Source organism: Protomyctophum bolini, assembly GCF_963924005.1.
Source record: "Protomyctophum bolini genome assembly, chromosome: 1".
Lineage (NCBI taxonomy): Eukaryota > Metazoa > Chordata > Actinopteri > Myctophiformes > Myctophidae > Protomyctophum > Protomyctophum bolini.
This window is the reverse complement of record NC_137862.1, coordinates 46602521-46621268: the sequence shown is the minus strand read 5'-3', so window position 1 is coordinate 46621268 and position 18748 is coordinate 46602521. Positions and strand designations below refer to the sequence as shown.

The following is an 18748-nucleotide window of genomic DNA, read 5'->3' as shown; positions in this document are numbered from 1 at the left end:
CTATGTAAATCACACCAACACAAGAAAGAAATTATAACTGGAGAAGGTAAAGATTAATTGTTTTAATAATGTCTGATACATACACTGCTATTAATACAGCTCGTGGTAGTATAGTTATTGCTCTAGACAGTCAAATGTGTTCATGTAAAGGATGGCCTTTTGTACAGGCAAGAATGAAATCGGAGAAAAAACTAAACAGAATCATACTTTATATAAATTTTAGGCACTAAAAAAAAGGAAAAATGTTTAGGTATCTCCTTGAAAAGGGGCCCAAAAAGCGAATTAGAAATGGAGTTGCAATTTAATAGCGTTTGTTGTATCAAATAGTTGCTTTTTGACAATTTACATGTTTATGTCATACTGTGTAATTCTTTCCAATTCCATGTTGAATACTGCTTTCCATAACATACACAGCGCTAGGACCCTGCACCTGTAGTGGTACTTCCATGATTTTGTTTCAAATTGGAATTCTGGATATCACAACGACATATACAGTAGTAGGTGGACCAGAGCTGTCGCCCCAAAATACAAAGAAAAATGAATGTGTCACACTAAGACCTATTTACACTTAAATACATTGATTCAACATATACAGCAATACAGCGAAAACATCATTATATCACATAATGTTTGACCCTATTACAAAACCCATCTGGTGCCGTAGTCCTTAGCTCCTGGTCCATCACCGACCCAGTTCCCACTGGGCTATATGCTCTGGAGCTGCACACACGCACACACGCACGCGCACGCGCACGCGCACACACACCACACACACACACACACACACACACACACACACACACACACACACACACACACACACACACACACACACACACACACACACACACACACACACACACACACATTAATAGCTTAACCACAGTTGGTCTAGATATGAAGAGTGAGTCCATAAATCCCTTGTCATCATAAGCTCTATTTGGATATGGCTTTTGAGACAAATATTTTATAACATAGATAGACATTATAACAGAGCTTTTGTTGGATAAGCAGAAGTTGAACATGATGCCTCATGTTTGAGCTGCCAATTGTCTGCCTTAATTTACCAATGTGAATATATATACTGACAGACAGACACACGCACACGCACACGCACACGCACACACACACACACACACACACACACACACACACACACACACACACACACACACACACACACACACACACACACACACACACACACACACACACACACACGCATGTACTGTACCTCCTTCAGGCTGGATGATTTCCACTTATCAATTTATTGCCAATTAAGCGAACCCAGTGATGCAGGCTTGAAATGCCTCCTGTGAGGGCCATTAATATGTCCTTTCATCTCATCCTTTGTTGCTCAATGAAACTTTGCTTTTATTTGAAGTGCTTTGTGTTAAAAAAAGAAGAAGATTAATGTGGACCGTATGTCCAGTTTTAGATAGCCGGATTGTCTTTGTCCAATAACCTCCATACGGGTCATCCTGCCTGGACAAAATAATGGAATGCTTTGGCCCTCTTGACTATGCTTTTAATGATCTCTTGGCTACAAAAGAGCTCGGCCCTCTCTCTCCGGAAAAAATGGAAATGAAAAGTTGCCATTTACTGAATGCTGACTTGTAGAAGAGAGAATATAAGCTCTTCAAAATGCCAGCTGTGTGGTAGAGTATAGTAGATATGTCATCTTAGTATAACACTGAACCCATTCAAACTGCTCTGGACAATCAATATTACAGACCTGCCACCTGCGAAGACACTCCCAAAACAAAATCAAACAAAAGCTCGCTCCCACAAACCCAATCACACCCAACAGTCTAATAATTGGTACGTGTGATTGATTTAATGATTTGTGTGTTTTAAACACGGAAAACCACTACAGAGCTGACGTAGTATCGACCCCTAAAAGGCTCCTCGCCATAAGCACAAAGTGCCATTGATTCAGACTGAGTGCCTCATTTAAATAAGTGGGCATGCGTCTCTCCTTTATATAAATGCACATACGTAAACGCTGTATTAAGATCTCCTGTGGGATGTGTCGCTTTGTGTACTCCCAGTCCAGCAACATTTAACACGTCGTCGATTTTCGATGTTAGAAACTGAAATGCACTCATTGTTTGGACCGGGGACAAACTTCCGCAATATAAGTCTGAACAATCTGTGAAAGGGATCTAGCAAGACCCTCTCTAACAACCAAACACAAAAAAAGCAAAAATAAAATGAGGTTTACAAAGGCAGATCTAAAACAACCCATGGGTGCACACCGAGGGGTGCAACGTAATTGAATATGTCTCTAAAAGATGCCACAGTGACCAATACTGTAGATTTGTCATTAAAACAGGCAGAAACCAGTGAGTAAATAGTATAAATACAGTAGGCCTATGTCTGAACAGAGAACGGGAGAACAGAAAGACATGTACTGTAAGGCCTTACAACCAACAATTAAATTCAGTCAATGCCAATTCCCCATGATTACTGTGGTCCCTGTCACTGCCAACCCCCCCAATATTGGTCTGGACGGAGAGGTTATTGATAACCACATGCCTCCATCCCCCCAAAAGAAAATAAAAAATGTTCCTGCGTCTCAATTCACATGGTGGGTACGTACAGGACTAGGCCACGTTCTACAGGCAGAACCTGTGAAATGGGATAGGACTAGGCCACGTTCTACAGGCAGAACCATGTGAAATGGGACAGGACTAGGCCACGTTCTACTGGCAGAACCATGTGAAATGGGACAGGACTAGGCCACGTTCTACAGGCAGAACCTGTGAAATGGGATAGGACTAGGCCACGTTCTACAGGCAGAACCATGTGAAATGGGACAGGACTAGGCCACGTTCTACAGGCAGAACCATGTGAAATGGGACAGGTCTAGGCCACGTTCTACAGGCAGAACCATGTGAAATGGGACAGGACTAGGCCACGTTCTACAGGCAGAACCATGTGAAATGGGACAGGACTAGGCCACGTTCTACAGGCAGAACCATGTGAAATGGGACAGGACTAGGCCACGTTCTACAGGCAGAACCATGTGAAATGGGACAGGACTAGACCACGTTCTACAGGCAGAACCTGTGAAATGGGACAGGACTAGGCCACGTTCTACAGGCAGAACCATGTGAAATGGGACAGGACTAGACCACGTTCTACAGGCAGAACCTGTGAAATGGGACAGGACTAGGCCACGTTCTACAGGCAGAACCTGTGAAATGGGACAGGACTAGGCCACGTTCTACAGGCAGAACCTGTGAAATGGGACAGGACTAGGCCACGTTCTACAGGCAGAACCTGTGAAATGGGACAGGACTAGGCGCGCCTCTGTGGCGTAATGAGACACACCTACTGTGTTGCCAGCAGCTTCTTTAACACATGCAGACACATCAGTTGATGTTGTCCAATTAAGGGAAGTAAACATGGTGGCAATAACCTTTGTTGTTAATGATTAATTGATGGGTGACGGTAAAGGAAGGACAAATTAAAAAGGATGTGTAGGTAAAGTTAATTTGGCAATGCACATTGCACATAATATAATCCATGCATGCCATGCAGTGCATCAGCAGCAATTTGCAACTTACAACTTAATCAATATAGAACATTGTGTTCATTCTCTGTGTAGTGCATTACTGTAATTGACCGATGGATTTCTGACTTGAGTGTAGGCCTCATTTATTTGTAACTATGACGACCATGTCTTCGAGGGGAGCATATCCACGACGGCAGCGGCGGTGGCTCAGGGGTAGTGGCTGGATGGTAACCGCAAGGTTGCCAGCTCGAACCCGGGCTCCCCCAGAGTTAGTGTCGAAGTGTCCTTGAGCAAGCCACTGAACCCCTTATTGCTCCTGATGTGCTGGTTGGTGCCTTGCATGGCTTCTGCTGCCATCGGTGTGTGAATGTGTGTGTGAATGGGTGAATGTAATGCACAATCTATGTAAAGCGCCTTGGATAAAGGCGCTATATAAATGCACCATTTACCATTGTACCCTCATCATCATACACGGAAGTGACATCATCATACAGTAAAGTTATGCGGGAATGCCTACTGAGAAAAAACGACTTGCCTACTGAGAAAAAAACGACTTTCTGGCCTTGACAGCCCCATACATCCAAACAGAAAAGTCCTTTTTGATTGCATTAAACAACGTTAAACTCACTTTGCCACTCGATTTGCCCCTCACTTTATGCATGCACATATATAGGCCTACTAGTGCCGATAGTGTTAGCCATGAACATATCGTAACACAAAGCAACATAATACATAGGCCTACCCCCCAGCCAATGCATTCCCATAGCAAACAACAACATATTAGTAAAGTGGCAATAAAACCATGTGTGTGCACCCCGAGGCAGCTGGGATTGGGAAGTCTTTCCCCTTTCCAATGTGCACCCTGCGGTGCTATGGTGTCAAATATGCACCTCCTGTGAAATCTCTGCTGTTTGCCAATTCATCCTCATGTATTTTCACAGAGACGGACCATATGTGCTAATAATCGCTGGCGGTCATCACTGATTTTAGTTACTTCATTTTGCTCTTTAATTGGCCATAAAATTCTCCAAAACATAGATGTCCTTCCTTTGCCTCCTAAACAGTTTCATACAGTAATTCCCAGAAGAAGGACCTTACCATATTGGCAGATGTATCGGTTTCGTGTTTTACAACGCTGGTCGTTCCAGTTGAAGGCACTTGATGCCTGCAGCTCTACACAGTTCCCAAATCTAGACAGAAAGAGAGGAGTGTAAGAAAGTGTGTGTGTGTGTGTGTGTGCGTGCGTGCGTGCGTGCGACAGACAGACAGACAGACAGACAGACAGACAGACAGACAGACAGACAGACAGACAGACAGACAGACAGACAGACAGACAGACAGACAGACAGACAGACAGACAGACAGACAGACAGACAGACAGACAGACAGACAGACAGACAGAAAGATGAAGAGAGGGAGAGAGGGAGAGAGAGACACAGAGACATCTGGTGGTGTAATTAATGATTGCAGCTCAACCTATGGTGATGGATGACCTTATCATTCCACAAAGGGTAGTGTAAGGGTATGTTAACACAAGACGTCTTTTATCGATCGACTGAAACAGACTTCAATATAAATCTATAACGTACAGAATATTTATAACTAATTTTACACTATGGGGCATATTTTTCACCTAAAATATATAAATCTTTTATAGAAAGAAAACTCGCTACAGAAACTGCATGCACCATTATACATAAAATAATGCCTGCCATCGTATTAGCCTACTCATGATGTTCTTCGACCAGAAATGTGCGTGTTTCATAAAATAAGTGCATTCGGGAAGTCTCTCACTCTCTTTCTCACTCTCTGCCTCATTCTCTTTCTCTCTCTCTCCGGAGTCGAGGTTGTACCAGAGACGTTACTGATTCCTCCTGAGCCACTGTCTGCCACCTCAACTGCAGTCTCTTGCAAGGGCCTATAATCTTCTACACAATGCGCTGTGCATCAGATGCAGATAATTAAGCTTCAAAGTCCGATACATACCAGAATGCTTATGTGATCTTTGGGCTTTTTCTGGTTCTATCCTCAAAGCAGCAGTTTTTGTATTGGACCTGTACTTTTCGTTTGAATTGCATACTGTGAAATAACATTTTCAATCAATCAATGCTCACTTCCTAATACCTACTTTACCTCCTCTCCTCTGCCACACACATTTTTTATGAGAATATGATACACGGCGCTGCTCTTTCTGTGCATCAGTACAGTGTGTAGTGCAGTCTGTCAGTTTGTGAATTTGTCTCTCACCCCTGGTTGTCGGGTTGTCCAAAAGCAAAACTACTGAACCCAGTGATTTCTCCTGTATCCCACCGAAAACTACTGAACCCAGCGATCTCTCCTGTATCCCACCGAAATGAGTCTTTCAGAGGTTTATACGTAAGACCTGAGGGGAAGAAATGCACAAGCTAGTTATTTTAAGTAGTGATGTACCGAATATTCGGCCGCAGAAAATATTCAGCAGAAAATGGCTAAAAATGCATTTTCGGCCTATTCGGTTACGGCCTGAAGAGGCAGAAAATATATCACCGAATAGTGTATGCAATTTATGCATTCAAAAGAGCTGAATAAATGTTTTATGGACCCATAATAGTGATTATTATGTTAAGTTTTGCCATAAATCAGGTAGCTTTAAGGTACGGCCATGACAGCAATGGTAGGAAAAAAGATATATAATGTTAATCATATTCGGATATTCGGTATTCTGGTTTCGGCCAAGAATTTCCCTTTTGCATCCCTAATTTTAAGTCAGATTTCCGTATGACCGCATCCATTGGTTTGTTTTTGTCTGTGATGGTAGAATAATTCTCTGGAGAGTAGGCAGTTTTATAAAAGAACATTCCAAATGGCTTATATTCGGAGGACAACGGTGGCGTGACAGAGACAATCAGTTGTACCGATCCAGAAGTTGCGCGTCTCAAAGTCTGAGTTGGTGACCTCGTTGCTCCCCTCCAGCTGGAAAAGATAGAACGCCAAAATGTCCTGGACCTTCTGGTTGTGGATCTGAGCAAGAACACCACCTCGTTCCTGGGGATTTAAAAACAATACAAATAAAAAAGAAGAAACGCAGAGAAAAAAAAGGATGAAAAGGGTAGGCTAGCCTTTCTAAACACACACACACACACACAGGGACATGCACACATAGACATCAAAGGGGGCTTCAGCCCCTGGCCTGCCCTAAAACAACTGCCCTTTCCAGACCACAGCATTTACTACATGGTGAAAGAAATGCAAATGCCACTCCTTCCCATGCCATGCCATAACAGGAGAATTGCTTTTTTCCCCCGAAGTCTCCTGAACTTGAACACAGTATTTTGCGTTGAACAATTTTTTTATAAATCCATGTCGCACACCGCATCTCCAGTACATAAAGACTGCTGGTAGACAATGATATTTGACAACAAATGATCCATCTTGTTGCTACTTTTCTTGTCTAGTGTAATACCCTGTTTTTGTGTTGTTTTGTAACTGTTTGTTTTGTTTTTCCCTTCTTTTTTTTTCTGTTAATGACCTTGTATTGACTGTTTACGTGAGGAGTGAGGACCTTCTCGGAAACGAGATATTGTATCTCAAGGGGTATTCCAAATAAAGAATTTCAATCATCTGGGTTGTGCCCCAAAAATAGCTGATCTACAAGCTCCCAACGCGTCGCAGCACGACACGTTGAGAGCTTGTAGATCTGCTATTATTGTCTAAAAGTACCCTCTTTTCGGGATTTCAGCCCCCTGCCTCTCTAACACTCTCTGCACGTCTCTGCACACACATTTCTGGAGGTAGTAACAATGCATGGCAGAACCTAGACGTCCCAGTCCGAACAAAAGATTACACGCACCTGGCAGTGATTCTTGGCTCCATAGTATGTATCGGCTTCCGGAGACACCATGAAGCACTCTCCATCTATTCTGACATCACAGCTGTGGAAGGGAAACTGCCGCTTCTCTGTAGGGACACCAATAGCAACACATGCTGGGGCTCTGAGCATAATGACACTGACCATCCATCTTGGCACGAACACAGTGAGAAGACAGGACTCTTTTTCGTTGTCGTTGCTATGACTGGCAGTGAAACGTTAAGACACATTTGGCCACATTTGGCCACGACAAAATCCATTCAGAGACACCCATTCAAGAACTTTGACTGAGAGTCAGTTATTGATGAAAGAATAGACCCAATAAACACAAGAGTACAATTTACTTGCAAACAGGTAAGTTTTGTATGTTATTTGTGATAACATACAAAAACTCCACCCCACACACACACACACACACACACACACACACACACACACACACACACACACACACACACACACACACACACAGAAGAACAACAACACTCTCGTACTCACCTGCACATTCTGCCCCTCCATAGCCAACATCACACTGGCAGGAGCACTCTTCTTCCCTGTAGTGACCGTGTACACATTGCACACTGCAGCGCACTGGAAAAGACACAGTGTGCATAGAGAACGATTCAAGGATCAAAGGTACTATATAACACAAGAAAGAGCTGCTCTTCAAGGATCAAAGGTGTTATATAGAAGAGCTGCGATCCGAGCACTCAAAAAGGTTAAAAAAAAAAGAGGAGAGAGAGGAAATAAAACCAGGGTACTTTATTAAAGTTTAAAGCGCCAACATGCTTCAACTCAACAAGTCTTCATCATACTTGCCCTGATGAAGACTTGTTTGAGTCGTATGTTGGCGTTTATTACCGTTTAAGGGTTTGAGGGAAAAACTGTAGTAGTGTACCCTGTACCCTGGCAGAAGAATAATCACTGTAGTAGTGTACCCTGTACCCTGGCAGAAGAATAATCACTGTAGTAGTGTACCCTGTACCCTGGCAGAAGCGTCCAGTAAAGCCTGGCTCACAGTGGCACTTGCAGGATGAGATGTTCAGACGACCATGCTGACCACAGCTCATACGACATGGGTTCCTTGGAGTCTCTGAAGCAAACACACACGCACGCACACACACACACACGCACGCACATGCGCACGCACGCACACACACACACACACACACACACACACACACACACACACACACACACACACACACACACACACACACACACACACACACACACACACAAACACAAACACACACACAGTTGTATTGGGACTAATTTAATTAAAAACATAATACAGTATGAAGAAATGACTACATTTGACAAGTCTCGTGATACATAATTAAGATAATTATGATGGGGTTTTTTTTGCAGTCGTTATAATCTATGCTTTGATTGCATTGTCTGAAGGAAGCCAAACATTTTTTTTGTACTCTTATGTACCTGTACACAAGATGTAACAATAAAGTACAACCTTGAACCGTGAATGAAATGAAATTCATCTTCACAACATTTCCCAATTTCCAGCAGATATTGCATTTCACTATCTTCAGTTTATTCACACTGAAGAACAAACATGTAAACAGAAAACCATATTATTCAGAATGCAATGACAATAATAGACAATAGAATAGTGTTACTGAAATGTAAAGCAATTCATGATCTATTCTACACTACAGTGTATTAACATTACAAATCATGGCACGTACTGTACTATCACTGACTATCACTTCACATTTTAGGGAACATTCTTGAGGAGGTGCACAGCTGCGAGCCATTGAAGCATCGTTAATTCAATTGATTAATTTCTTCTTTGATCTCTAGAGATTCTGGATGTATTTATTTTTTCAAAGACAAAGACGACAACAACAACAACAAGGTCACTGTTCTTTGAACTTGTTTCAAGAAATCTTTTTTGTAAGTTTAACCCCAGCTTTCAAGTAACCAGGTGTCCCTACTTTATTAAGTAAAAACTAAAACTAAAAAGGGCTCTGGTGGTTAAAGCACTTTCCGTCTTTTTATTGTATTTATTTTTTATCTCACCACACAGTCCTCCAACATGATCCCACAGTCTGAAGCAGCCAGACATGGAAGAGGTGCAAAAAGAGCAGGACAGCCCTGACTTGTAGGGCACCACCAGCCGGCCATTCACTTCCCAGTTACCCCTGCAACAAACATTACACACATACAGTACACTGTTACATTATGAATGATCATTCGTAAGATTTGAATACATGTTAAATAGCTATACATTTGTTCAGTAACTAGGGGTCTCTCCAGCTCTTTAGTAAACGTTAAAAGGAGAGAACTCAGGATGCAGGATATCGGATATACTGGTGAAATTGGAAGTGATGAAACAATAAATTACGCTCTGACTTTAGGTGCGTTACCCGTTCAAATCATATCAAATATGATGGGTCGCACACACCAAGACATTGCATTTTGAACAGGAGACAAACTTTTCGGCTATCCAGCCTTCATCAGTGGGACACTGAGTGCCTCGCTACGAGATTGTAGATCTTCTATTTTTGAAAAATCGTGAAAATGTGGCGCTTTCAGAGCGAACGTTTTAACTCAAATCTTTGCTTCTGGCGAGGTCCCTGGAACAACATATTTTCAGATGGGGGTCGGCGGCCAAATCCAGATATTTTGGGGGTCCTTGAAATGAAAAACATTGAGCACCACTGACATTAGAAACATAGGGCTTTTCTGACTACTGTGTAGGATTTAGAAGATATTTGTAGAATTGTCCTCAGGTCAAAATGGGTTAAGTGATGAAACAAACATAATATTGGCATCCTGACCATAATTCTCCATTTACTAAAGAACTGTAGAAAGTTTGGGGAGAACAAACACTTTACTATACAATAAATTACTAGAAGAAATGGTAAATGGTGCATTAATTAATACTCAGAGTATTGCTGTGTAATGGCAGAACAGCTGTAACAGTTTGAAGCTCAAAACATTTCTACAAAAAATATATTTGATGGTAAAAACTATATATAATGTATAACCTAATTCATCATCATTGTTATTCCTCTGCATCGTTATTGTCAGAAATGCATGATAGAATTCCCTAAAACCGGAATATACTGTAATGCACATTCTTCTTAGGTGGTTTGATTTTGGATCTGTCTTGTCACTGTCAATACAGCTGAAGACTTCTTGATGTTATGTTTCAACGAGGGGACGAGCAAGTAAATACAACAAAACTCCATTTTGGGGAGACATGGCAGCATGGCAGCCCTATGCGATTTAGTCCTCACCCAGGGCCATACGCACAGACAAACAGCTCCCAGAGACCCCCTTCTCTTGGACACAATTGTTTGGCACAGCCCACATGACTGGAAGTGGCCCATACCAGCTGTACGATGAGAGAAGAATTGAAACACAGCCCAATGGTGAGTTTTAAAAGAAAATAGAATTTGGAGACTGGCTGACCAAAACATTTCAGCATCCAAATTTCAAATCACCATCATCAGTGCATTGTTTGAAACAGCCTGTGAATAAAGTTCATTGTTGCTGTACCTGTGTATAGTGGAGGCAGGTGGCGTTCCGTCTACACTGCCCACTCAGATAGAGATAGTCTCGCCCCTCCTCAAACCAAGAGGAAATCACGTCAGAGAATGAAGGGACACCATGTGTAGAGAGATGTGTATTCCAGCCAATGTGATGGAAGGGGGAGGCCTGAAGGGTAGACTTGGTGTTGGCGAGGCAGGATGCAGCCCTGTCCTCCGCGAGTAGCGCCAGTTTTTCATTCCACTCCTTCAGATGAAGATAAAAGTTTTACCACATACAAGCAGCAACTTAAGCAATAAGACATATCTAGCCTGGCCCAGCCTGCATGATTTATTGAATTCTGGTCTCGGGTGCCGGTCGAAAATCAGGCGGTGGATCCTATTGGTTCACCTAATTGTTTTGATTGACTACTTTATTAGTCAAAAATGTAAACAGCACCAGGTACAGTCAGACACTAAGGCTAAAAGGATAACACAAAAAAGTGCTGGGGACTTTTTGTGGTCCTGTGTATTCAATTCGCATAAAAGAATAAGAATGAGGTGTTTGTTCTATACTTGTCAAGCCTCAAAAATCAAGACGTTAAGCCTCTTAAAGGTTTATGTCTAGTGTTCAAGTTTGCTCTCTGAATCTGATATCAGCCAGACAAAGTCATCAGCAGATTCAGCACACACTTGGATGCCACCAGAGGGGAATGAGGTCACCAGCTGAGTGGCTCAAGCAAAACCAACATATTTTGTTGGTAAAGCACAGTGCTTTATATATTGCTAAAAAGAATCCTCAATGGCTGCCAGTGCTTTTCAATGTGAATGGAGCTTTATTCTTGTTTGTTTGTTTGTTTTCTCAGAAATCCGCAAATCGCAACGAACCGCTCTAGCAGTTCCCATTGAAAAGCATTGTCAGAATCCACCGCATAGTTAGAATTAAAGTTTAGTGTGAACACACCCTGAGAGTGTACAAATAGACGAATTGATTTTACTGAGATTTCTTATGATTGGGCATTTTATCCAGTAAACTATACGCCTGAAAGGCTGCACAATAATCACTTCACAATCTTCTGCCACACCACTTACTGTATGGAAAAAAAGAAATACTTTAGATAATCACAAATGCAGCTATAAGGCCCTTAGCCTTTATACCATTTATCAGCAAAGCTATTTAATATACCTCTTCAGCACATCTGAAAAGTCCTCAGAGGGATTTCACAGAAGAATTACCTCTAACACCGCGGCTGTGAATGCAGAACGTTAGTCCTCTTTTTCTCATTACCAGCTTATCAGTTTAACAGCTCTTTAACCCATTTTGGACTGAGGCCGATTCTACAAAGGCCTTTACTTTATACTTTATTCGTTTATTTGGTCGGGACAGTGTATAATTGTATATTGATGAACATTACATTAAAAATGCAGTGTAAATATACCAGATTTAGCAAAACTTGCTCATTTCCATCTGCAGTCTTCTAAATGCTGATAGTTTTCATGAAAAACCCACGTTTCTATGTCAGTCGTTCTCAAACTATTTCATGTCAAGGACCCCAAAACATTTTGGCCGCCGACCCCCTATCTGAAAATGTGTTGTTCCAGGGACCCTCCAGAAGCAAATATTTGAAATAAAAAAACGTTCGCTCTGAAAGAATATACATTCAAATAGCTAAAGAATAACATAATGCTAAAAACACCAAAAGGGGTTCCCGTTCAGAACGGGATAAAGCTAAGGAGCAGTGGAAGAAAGGAGCCCAGCCTGTAGGGCCATGCAGGATGTATAATCTATGAGAAATGACAGCATGGCTCTGCATGGCACTGGCACACAGTTTGAATTATAGGCCCACAGGATACACAGTACATTAGTCAGTGTTGTGAGTACCATAATCCCGTTACCTCTGGTAATAATCAAATGCAAGTAAGAGAGATAAGTGTGCTACAGTAGCTATGAAAAAGTTGTGATCAGATACAGACAGCTTTCTGCCTGGATTTTATTTATAGGCAGCGGGATTTGGAGAACGATAAAAATGGTCCACATTATCAGGAGTCTCCAGTGCCTGTTTTCTCATTTCCTTTTTTAATGAGTTCATGCATTAAAAATAAGGTTCATAGGCCTATTTAGAAACTATGGTAGAATACGCACATCACTTCATGGAGGTGCTGGGTTCAATAACCTTTTGGAGAATATGAGAATTACTGGTATGTGCTGCTGACCACATAATAGTGTATACTGCTACATCCTGGGTTTTTATCCAGCTCAGCACTTGTTGTGTTGCACATCAAAACTGCAGTTGGTTTAGTTCAACTTGTTTTGTATTTTTCCGATGTATTGCTCAAACCCCTTCATCCAAAGCGCTTTACAATGTGCATTACATTCACACACCAATGCCAATGGCAGAGGAAGGAGAAGTGTCTTGATCAGGGAGACTTTGGGCTCCATCTTCGTTACCGCTAAACCCATTATCCCTAAACTTCTTTGCCTTTTTTACTATTTTGAAAAACATTTTTGAATAGTTAAAATATGGCCAGTCTACAAGCTGTCAATGTAGATTGGCTAGTTGAACTATTCAAAAATGTTTTTCAAAATAGTAAAAAAAAAAAAAGGGATAATGGGTTTAGCGGGGTTTACCTCCTGAGCCACTGCCACCCCAACACCTACACTGGATAGGAGCGTTGCATTGGTCCGGTCTTCCGTTAGTCCGAACATTACTAACACTATCTCAAACCCTAATATAACCCTAACCTCAGAGGAAGCCACAGGTGATTTGTCACCCGCAGCACGGGTGATTTGTAACCCGCAGCACGGGTGATTTCAATCAGCATTACGGGCACTCCCCAACATACGCTACAGGCAAATTGTGCTCCCAAATTATGTGGTTCTTCTCTTGTAAAGGGATACCTGGTTCTTACAGTATATTTAATATACTGTACGTTATAGACTAAATAATTACAGTAGGCTTCACCTGTCGTATATAGCACATTGTGTAGGACTCTAGGTAGGCTACAGGAATTATAAGAATTACTCAGTAGTTATCCTACTCATTGGAAAAGTGAGCTAAATTTGTTACATGTACATTTGAAACATGAGTAAATCCACTTTCATTCAGACTCCATTATTCAAAACAGAAAAGCTCTCAAATCATTACTCTGAGTTCATCACATAATTGAAAATGATCTGTGTGGTTTGTTTCCCAAAACAGCAGTGTTTTTGCACCTGGCAGCGTGATTAGGACACATTATCAGCCAGCCTGCTACAGCAGAACTGTCCATAATACGACAGTTGCCTATACTGTTTCACACGCTTTTCATTCTCTTCATTTATTTCACCCCAAGAGGAACCCTGTACCTTTCAGCCATACTTTAGCCTAATTATTTGAGACAAAGTGGCGTTTCTTCCTAAAATGTGTGTGATTGCGTTCAGGCATTTGCCTCTAAAACAGCCTTCTGTACTGAAATTCTATATGACTAGTCTAATTAGAACAATCAATTGACCCGCTTTCACTGCCTGGCTTTAGTTTACACTCTTATAAGTGAAGTGAGACATCTTTGGTTGGTAAATGTCATGATTGCCAGAAGGTTCTTTGTCCAGCCATCTGCCATGTGTCCTTAAGTTCCTTTACATCATTAACACAAAAGAGAGAAAGGGGGACTGTGGCATGGGAAAGAAGAGAAGAGATAAGGCAGTTTCTGGTGGGGCTGTTTCAGGTGACCTTGGTCAGTAAACTCAGTGGTGTGTTTCAGCAGCCAGACTACAGTACCTTGCATGTCAACAGGGATAGCGAGATAGCATGTCCAGGACAGACAAAAACACTGCTTTCCTTGTCACCATTTGGAAAGGAGTGATTGAGAGCCTCATATGGAGAAGATATTTTATCTCAGAATAGTGCGCACACGCACACACACACACACACACACACACACACACGTGCACACACACGCGCGCACACACACACACACACACACACACACACACACACACACACACACACATGCACAGCAGCACACGCACACGTCGTCACATGTTGAAGAAAGGCTACTAACCATTTTTTGCATGTTACCTGCCATGGGTTCAACCCGGCTGCGGAGTCTATTGTGCTGAGCAACAATCTGAGAGCGCTCCTTCACCCCAAGCCCTAGAATAGAATAGAATAGAATAGTAGGCGTTCATTACTTGACCACTTCAATTCCCATGGCAACAAAATGCAAATGTAGGCTAGTGTGTGCATGCACATGCGCATTTAGGTGTGCATGTATTCAAGTTCAAGTTTATTGGTCATTTAAATAAACACACCTTATACAATGTCTTCAGTCGTTTTTTTGACCAAAAGGGAGTCTAGGCTGAATACCTCAGCACAAGCTATAGTGTGCATAGCCTAGCCATGATACATTGAATTTATACAAAAATCTGATTTGTCAATCTAATCTAAACCCCTATAACAAAAGGACACAATGACACTGTGGTAATAAAGACTTAAATCTCCAGAGTACATTTTAAACAAATGGTGTTGACTGAAAACTTGAAAGTGCAATGAGGACTGCAGGACAGACCTCAAACTTTATAGGATTTCTTTTTCGACAATGACAAAGTGAGTCATTCCACTATAGCTCGTAGCTACTTAAACTTTGTCAGACTTATTGCTACACCAGAAATATCCTCATCCTATCAATTTCTAGGGTTTGTTACAGATGAAGATATTTTACTATAGTCTAGAGTCTAGACTATAGTAAAATATCTTCATCTGTAACAAACCCTAGAAAACCAGAAATATCCTCATCCTATCAATTTCTAGGGTTTGTTACAGATGAAGATATTTTACTATAGTCTAGAGTCTAGACTATAGTAAAATATCTTCATCTGTAACAAACCCTAGAAATTGATAGGATGAGGATATTTCTGGTGTAGCAATAAGTCTGACAAAGTTTAAGTAGCTACGAGCTATAGTGGGAATGACTCTAGACAGCGCATTGCATATAGATAGAATAGCCTATCCGCTATCGAACCTGATTTCCTTACCGCTAGCAGGTGGCTTCATGTTGTGCGCCTTTTCTACAATAATCCTGTTTGCGTTGATGATGAACGGCGGGACCAGCAGCAGACATGATGCGACTACCAACAGACGCAACCACCGGGGACCAGTCACAGAACCCATGGTTACACTAGCTCAAAGTTTCAAACTAGCCTACTGCGTCTTATCAGCATCTCTTGTGGACAAGTGCAGTGCCTCCTCCCTGCCCCACCTCCTATATTCTCTGTCAAATATAGCTATATCTCCTTAGCGAACTTTAAACTTCATGATCTCTGCGATTTTTATAACTCATCACAGTCACACCTTGTCCAATGTGAGGTGTGAGTTTTTTTTTTTTTTTTTTTTTTTCTTCTTCTTTTTTATTATAGGATGTATTGATTGATTGATCGATTGATCATTGAAGTAGGCTATTTATTAACAGCTTGCAGAATTACATTACATTTCAAGCACAACTCCATACAAAAACAGTTAACTGTGGGACGACGCCATAAAGCATTACACTTGTTTACAATATGCCGGCATGCAGTGCAACGAAACAATTAGGCTATAGCCTATACTTTCTCCAGGGAGAGGGTTAGGGTTAGGGTCATTTCATGGCAATAATATAGTTCTCAAGAGCAGTTACAAAACCCTATAGGCCTGAGCCTATTTATAGCACATTTGTAATGTATATGAACTATATTGCAAATGTGTCTAATTTATAGTATTGTCCAACACAGAGGCCTAGAGCTGCCTGGCCCTAGTATGTCAAACCATCAACCATGTATGGCTATCCAGGGTTTGATGAGGTATGTGTCGTGATTTTCATATTACAGATGATGATAGTCAGCTCCACATATGGAGATCCATGTGTTGTACCAACTTGGTTCATTTGCAAGTGTGCCTCACGTTGTGGCAACCACACTGGTTATCATGAGACTGTCACAATATGACCATATTGACAGCTTTTAATAGTGATGACATCAGGGATCTCCATGTATGGGCATAACAGGGATTGTAATCGGGCATAGTCCATATATGGACTTTTTTTCTTCTTTTTTCCTTTTTTTAATTGACGTTGTCAGGCTTGTAACAACAGAGCTTCTTAATGCGGCATAGTTTGAGAAGCACGAGTGACAGATGTCAGATCGACATATTGTTGATGTCAGATCGACATATGGAGACAGCCATATATGGAGTGTGTCATGAGGCGTGATGTGGCGTGACGTGTCACGAGACGTGACCATATAGGCGCGACATGACATGACACGACTGGCGGGAAATGCAGGTTTTCATAGTACGTCGCAATAATGACTATGGTGCCAGTCAGTGATGACAAGTTATAGCTTATTAATCATCGCTGTTCAGACTTTCTGGAGTTTAGTGAAAGAAGGGGGGTGAATGTGTTGCATAATGTGAGTTTGTTGTTATAGCTCATTGTTGTGTGTTGGGGGACTTCATTCAGAGGGATTTAGGTCTGCTGTCCAAATGAAGCACAGAAAAAAGCAGAGGACAATACAGCACAGGATAGGCTACTGGGCAGGCTGGCAGGGCTATGTGGAGTTATATTGTAACTGAAATATAGGCAATTGGGGGGGGGGGGGGGGGGCAGCTTTCATGGCTCAGTGGAGCTGGGCAGCAGGCAGCAGAAATGAAGTGATAGCGAAGGACTATCACATTGTTTGTGTTGTGTGACGGTTTGAGTATTGAAAAGCCATGGATGGTAAAGGTCTGTTTAGCTTGTGTGACAGTATGATGATGGTCCCAGAGTGTGGAAGCATGAGTCACTGTGAGTCATCACTTGATTCAGAGAGACTGGAGATGACTTCAAACAACAGCAGGATGAGTGAGATTATGGTTGTGTGAGTTTCATTCAAATAACTTTAAAGAAACGCAAAGTCTGGTGTCTGGATAGTACATCATCCAACATGTGATTTCAGCTGGAGGCTCCACGCTCCCCTCAGTTGCCCTCGGATTTCATGTCTAAATAAAGCAAAAGAAAACTGTTTTTGCTTTAGAGCTGCCGTGGATGATGAAGCATGTTGTCAGAATTAACCCTGGCTCATGCTATCTCAATTTACAATTACAATTTAGGCATTTAGCAGACGCTCTTAACCCAGCGTGACTTACAGTAAGCAAGAACAATACAACGTAATAATACATCAAATACAGAAATAGTCATCAAGAATCATAAGCAAGGTAAGAACCTAATCTAACAGTAGAATATCTGTACTGTGAGGCTATGAGTATACATTTTAGAGTGCTACGTCTACATAAAATGTTAAATTACACATCTAATAAATTGCTAAATTATAAATCTAAATTACATATATATTTCATTACATAATTTCATTCTTTCTATAGGCTTCTTGTGTATAGGGAAGAACTGGGTAAAATTATCCATGCATGTTTCAGGGAATGCGAAAACAATATGCAGTAGCCTACCAATTACAGGTTGATATTAATATTACAGTAGCTATGTGATGGTTCGGATCATGTTTTCTTTTTCTTTTTAGTGCTTGGCATCTTTTTTTAGTTGGTGGCATTAAACCTGCATCAGGCAGTGTTTATGCTTGTAGAACTTGAGGTTATAGATCAGACATATAGTAAATTTATTCTGTCCTGCCATGTATTTGTTCAGATTGTGGCTATAAGCTACTGGCTATATAGGGTAAGATGAGCAAGGGGATTTGCGATACGTTGGCTTTTTAGTTTAATTTATGAAGAGACACAAAATGTGTGTTTTTTGTTAATTTTGACAAATCCAATGTGGGTTTTTTTTCCCTGGCCGTGAGTGCCAATGACAAATATAAAAAGTGGAGAGAACCTGCAGTTCTTTATTTCTAATATTTTAATCAGGTGCTCTGACCCTGCATGCACA

General features: G+C 41.4%; 1 protein-coding gene across 1 annotated transcript; it reads right to left on the bottom strand.

The window, feature by feature from the left end:
• Positions 1 to 328: 328 nt before the first annotated feature.
• On the bottom strand, positions 329 to 15985 carry LOC308313324 (C-type lectin domain family 18 member A-like). Its single transcript, XM_080760403.1, has 12 exons — positions 15876 to 15985; positions 14903 to 14994; positions 10893 to 11129; positions 10631 to 10728; positions 9408 to 9529; positions 8353 to 8460; positions 7866 to 7958; positions 7350 to 7456; positions 6415 to 6544; positions 5768 to 5903; positions 4619 to 4710; positions 329 to 720 (listed from the first exon to the last, which is right to left on the bottom strand). The coding sequence occupies exons 1-12, from the start codon at positions 15892 to 15894 to the stop codon at positions 683 to 685; spliced, it is 1272 nt and encodes a 423-aa protein (XP_080616529.1). The 5' UTR covers positions 15895 to 15985; the 3' UTR covers positions 329 to 682.
• Positions 15986 to 18748: the final 2763 nt, after the last annotated feature.